The sequence below is a fragment of the Varroa jacobsoni genome, unplaced genomic scaffold, assembly GCF_002532875.2.
Source record: "Varroa jacobsoni isolate VJ856 unplaced genomic scaffold, vjacob_1.0 scaffold_17, whole genome shotgun sequence".
NCBI classification, from domain to species: domain Eukaryota; kingdom Metazoa; phylum Arthropoda; class Arachnida; order Mesostigmata; family Varroidae; genus Varroa; species Varroa jacobsoni.
In genome coordinates, this window is record NW_019212919.1 from 237,062 (window position 1) to 242,811 (window position 5,750).

The following is a 5,750-nucleotide window of genomic DNA, read 5'->3' on the forward strand; positions in this document are numbered from 1 at the left end:
GTGGCGGCACCCCTCCCCCCCCCCTGCAGTAGATACACTACGACTCGATTGTTGTCAGTGTTGTCGTCCTGAACCAAACAGAAAAACCAGGCGAACATCCAACTTCAGTTGGTTTAGCAGAAGTTTTCGGATGCTGGTGTCGGTGAGGGACTTGGAATGCCTGCGAGTGTACTTAGATAACTTAGGAAAAAAGCAAAAAATTGCAACGATACGTCAACAGGATTTGTCTCGAAAGGCCATCATGGAGCAACGGAGTAACGGGGTTTCGCCATCGGGGCTGTTGAGAATGGGTGCAGAGGGGAGGGGTGAAGTTCTCATTGCAAGATTTACGCAAAAGTAAAATGCACGCTGCTTTCTGTTATATTTAATGTATATACCGTTGCTAATGCCAATATCGAAAATAATCTTGTGCTATGGCTTATCGGAATACTCATTGTAATATAAATATCCGTTCGAAGCATATCTGAACGAGACAAATATACCACTTTACATTAAAGGCTGGTTAGGCCATCTCTTTTTAGTGAAAAGGATAAAAATACATTATAAAAATTAAGCGTAAGCTGCATAAATATGCGTGTTTTTAACCTGAATCTTGTGCGGTTTTTTTTTTGAAAGAAACGCGCTATAATTTATTAAGATACAGAGAAAGAATTGCATAGAATATCATTGTTCTATAAAAAAAAAAACAAGCCTGAACCTTATATAAATAAAACACAGCAATGTCGTTTACATTTATATTAGAGAAATATTCATCGTTATTCATACCCGTAGGTTTTTCGATTTTATAACCCTAGCGATGCATGAGTTTTACAAAAAAAAATACCGATGTGTCGGGCTTAGGATCGTTGGAATTCTCGCGAAAGACTACATCCATAAATATATCGGCTATCCAAACCGCCAATCGAAGTTCGGTGCATAGAGATCAACGTATCGCACAAGGATGAACGCCTATGTAGATCTACCTCAAGTTGCACAAGATGTCCCACGCGATAAGGGTCTCTTATATCTCCAGAGTCGAGTACAACCGTTGACCGGTGCGATTCTGTACGGTTCATTGTTGTCGCCGTGAGACGATCGCGGATCATGGACGAGTTCAAAATATAACCCTCCGTAAGGTTGTACCACTACATAATACGAAAGATTCTCTCTTCGGATGACAGGAGGATGTCTTCATCATCCGAAATCTTGACATGGCTATGCGGAGTGTGTCCATGTATGTACATGTACACATGTAGCGGACGGCTAAGCTATTGGCTGAAAGAAACAAAGTGGCGCTGTCGTATGTCCCGCCAGGGACACGTACTAGGCAACCCGCGTGAATAACAGAAGTTTTAAATGTGGTCCGAAAGACAGACAATGGTACGAAAATATTTTGAGTACCGTCTGTGGAAGAAGGCTTTGACGACTTTTTCATGTTTTATTTTATGAACTTTCTACACAGAAAGTTAACTAAATTTAATTCGAAACTCATAGATTTCACTTACTAATATAAATGCCTTTGAAGGCGATAGCGGTAATCTGGTCCTCTGCTGTTTAAAAACGGCGAACAGCCAAACGACGAAAAGCTCTGGGAGCACGGCAGTTATATCAACATAATTATCTCACTCAAGTGACAAGGGAAATTCGACTTGTATAGCTTGGGTCTCTCTCACGTATTAACTTATCTTAAAGCTAATGCAGGTAGATATAAAATGCCTCAATAATATATACGCTAAATAGCATAATCCTCATCTTCGAATGAAAACCTTCCGAAAAATCCGTTAGAACAATGTAGAACATGACTCATTACCTCAACGTGAAGCATGCGTGAGCAACGATATACGGCTTCGATAATCACTTTTTACTGCGCTACGCGGAAAACAAATTTGATCCTCGCAAGTATACTGATGTATGCTTGTGCATTTAACGGAAACAATTTTTCGGCCTTCGAAGTCTTCTTACTTTTACCTGGACAGCAATACGTCACGTTCGCAGTCATTATTACACGTTACCCGTGGGTGACTATGGTGTTCAATGATGGGCTCAAATATTATTATAAAAATATGATAGTATCCCTTATGCACGTACACGTTGCCAATTGTAGAACTTGTCTAGTATCAACTACTCTCTTTGATAGTATGCTATCGTTACTGCTATGCGCAACAGGCCTTCATAATATCTCAAACGAAGGACTGCGATGTTTCCTTTCCTCTGATCAATCTGAGAGGGCAACCTCAAAGTTATTCATATCTATTGCTAAATGACGTCTTGCTCCCTCGAGTACGATGTCGGCTACTTCAGAAGAATCGATCTAGGTCCACTTCGTTCCGAAGTGAATCACACCAGGGGAGGCCACTACCCGTTACGAACGTACAGTCGAACGGCGCGGTTCGTTGGTGCCGGTGGCCAAGAGATGTTTGCCTGCAAACATCGCTTTGTTATGAATATATCTAGAGTCCCGCCTCTTGCGGTCGCAGCCGACGAAAATCGGAGACATTGCACTGCAGTGCATAGTATCAGAGCTGTCCGAGCTGAAAGAGGGGGGGGGGGGGGCAGCGGTTTCGCATTGACCAAAAGCATCCGCACACTTCGGCTGACTTCGGCGAACTTCATCAGTAATGATGCAGAAGAGCCCAGCCCCGAAGAACGGCCATACGATCGGGACAGACTATAGAATTACCCGTCGTAACGATGGGCGTGATCAGAAATCGCGCTAATTTATGACCTACGCGCTACTGACCTACGTACGACAATTATTGCTATACGGGTGAAGCCGATAATAGAGAAAATACCTCAAGTGGACCGTAAACTGAAGAAAAATTGTGCAATTGCAATGGCTATCCCAAATGACAGTATACTGATATAAGGTAAGGTTCATGAACACAAAAACGACAGAACCAGTCCTTTTAACTAACACCGTTCGAACCTCACAACCTTGCTATACCTTACTATGCTCATCGATGAATAGTATATTTATAAAGCCTTAGGTATCTGCCGAAAATAAAATGAAGCTCGATTTATATTAGAATTTGTTGAGTGCAAATAAATGGGATCAACCCTGTAGCAGTCGACGAGGAATTTTAAGCTCGCCTAGGTGGTTTGTAGTTTCCAGGGGTAAGTTAATCTGTTGATACCCATCGTCTACAAATCGTGCAACTGTAAAATGTAGGAGTCATTGTTGAGTATTCTGTGCGTTCAAGTACACTGAAAGACAAACGTTAGTTAAATGAATAAGAAGCCCTTCTACAGTCTTTTACTCATTGTTTTTAATTCTTGCGCATTTGATGACAATTCATCGAAGTTTTGAAGTACTGCGAAGTCAGCCCCGTAGTTATGCAAAAACTCTCGGACCGAATGGATTTTAAAACGAACGTGCCTTTTGACGTGCGTATAGTTAAATGACTTCTGGTGCCTATTGATAGAAAAAAAACATAGCACCCTTTTGAAGGTTTCGCTAACAAGCTGCGGCCCACCCCCAAAATAAGTTTATAAATATATTTTCATGGCTTTCGGCTCTTTCAAACAATGGAATACGAGAGGCCACGCAGGTATTCCAACGAATGGTTCAGTACGTATTTATTTGGATTAAGTCCTTGATAATCAGATTCCACACATTTTCGACATATAGCTATATGGGTACCTTTGTGAATCGTCTAGTGAATATCGAACCATTATCTCATCCAATAAGATGCGGTCTCTAACAGAGACTGAACATAGAGAGTATTTTCCTCCTCTCCTAAAACGAGAATGGCTGCCCTCTCCCAATGGTCTGGGGGTTATAGACCCATGGTGCATAAAATCGCACGCCGCAGCTTCGTCCAATCAGTCCTTATCGACCGGAGCTGACGAACCCAGAGTAAGAGCGCTCTTATAGCATTTGTGCTATATTAGCTTTTATCAGGAAAAATGTTATTCGGTCCTATCGATACGGAATTGTCCCGTCCGTTACGGGAAACAGTGTCATCGTGTGCACTGCAGGAGAATATTGAAAGTTTCCCACAGAAAAGGAAAAACTCCATGTCTTATCAGTGCCATGACGAAGCCACAGTGATGGATAGTATTGTACAGCATAAGGCCAAAAGATCAAGACGACTTCGGGCCAATGACCGTGAGCGGAATCGTATGCACAATCTCAACGACGCGCTGGATCGGCTTCGCACAGTGCTACCAGTCTGTGTTACCCCATCGAGTTCATCACCAGCAGTCAGCCAGGATTCATCGCTAAGCGAGCACATGGACGTGAACATGGAACGAGATGACCCGTTAAAGCTAACGAAAATTGAAACACTTCGATTCGCGCACAATTATATTTATGCATTGACGAAAACGCTCAAGATGTTGGACGGTCAGTGTAGCCCTGATCCTCTGCTGGCCGCTGTGGCTTTACAAGGCTCACAAACAAAAACATGTGCAAGTCACCTCAAGCACTCGATGAGACGTCGTCTTTCCAATATCCAGCTAGACCTCGAATTTGACCTCAAGGCTTCGAACTTAACCACGACAACAACACCAACCACTGGGCTTCCGATTGATATCTCCATGCCAACTGGTGTCGTATCTGACCATACCGTTTCGTGTCCCGTGACCAGCTTGCCCGCCGGGTCTTCCAATTGTGACCTCATCTTTGGCACAACCTCAGAATCAAACTTTTCCTCAACACCGTCTTCACCACTAAGTGATTACGGATTCAATCAGCAGCTCAGCCCATCTGGTTATTACACGGAGAACAGTTTCTATCAAAGCTAAAGGTTCCTGCTTCCATCATGGAAGATCGAATCTACGTTGTGAATTTTGCCTTTGCTTCAACACACGTATGCTATGTAACGTAACTGTGCGACCCTGTGAATATTTATTATGTTTGTACAATAAATAGTGTGTTTTTTATATAATCGCATATATATATATATACATTTTTTTTACATTGATAGGTATAGGTCTAGGTAATATACATGCTGCAGATGTTGGATATCAAAATGAACGAAGCTCACTTTACGCAAATACGTATATTTTTCGGGGCTCTTAAGTAAAAATATAGCAATAAAAAGATACTGCTAGCGTAAATCAAAGGTCGGTCATCGGTAGGTACACTGTTATATTGAATGATAACATCTTATAATTCATCGGTATTGAGCTCCTTAACCATTCAGTTAAAACGTAACGCTCTATTAAAAAAAAATGGTGGTCTTTGAAAACGAAATAATTTGCCTGGCGTCCTTTCCTTTCCTTTCCTTTAATTTACTAGGAAGGAAAATGCCTTTGTTCAAAGCTAACTTGAATTCTATGTTTGCAACTAAACAAACATATTAAAATAGAATGTAGGCTAACGAAAATACAGAGTTTTTGATAGTCGACAGTGTATGAATGGTTCACTACGAGGTTAATTTAAAATAGAGTAGACAAATGGACTTTTGGGTAAAAATAAGGAAACGTAAACAATCATATGGGCATAAATTACTTTTTATCAAAAAATAAAAAATGCCTTAGTGTTATGCTAAATGAACACTGACTTGGGCATTCAAGGTAGGCAGGTATTCTAAAGATCCAATAAAACTAGCAGTTTTTTAGAACCTAATCATATAATAATAGAACTGCGAACATTGGGTGGTTAGAGTTTTTCTATATCATGTCAGTTACGTCGCACAAATAAGCCGTTCGAAATTCGTCTTGGTTTACGTTTGGTTGGAAATTTACGTTTCGGTTAGTTGGATATTGTTCAATTACTCAAGGATATACTTTATGGTTCTCATAATTATCTTCAGATAATTACTCAA

At 41.0% G+C, this 5,750-nt stretch overlaps 1 protein-coding gene across 1 annotated transcript; it reads left to right on the forward strand.

Annotated features, from left to right (window-relative positions):
• The first annotated feature begins 3,821 nt into the window (after positions 1–3,821).
• Positions 3,822–4,875, forward strand: LOC111272065 (uncharacterized). The gene has a single exon (XM_022853287.1). The coding sequence runs from the start codon at positions 3,886–3,888 to the stop codon at positions 4,723–4,725; it is 840 nt and encodes a 279-aa protein (XP_022709022.1). The 5' UTR covers positions 3,822–3,885; the 3' UTR covers positions 4,726–4,875.
• Positions 4,876–5,750: the final 875 nt, after the last annotated feature.

What these genes read in the sequence shown, in the direction of transcription:
- LOC111272065 (XM_022853287.1), top strand. Translation starts at nt 3,886, where the DNA reads ATGTTATTCGGTCCTATCGATACGGAATTGTCCCGTCCGTTACGGGAA.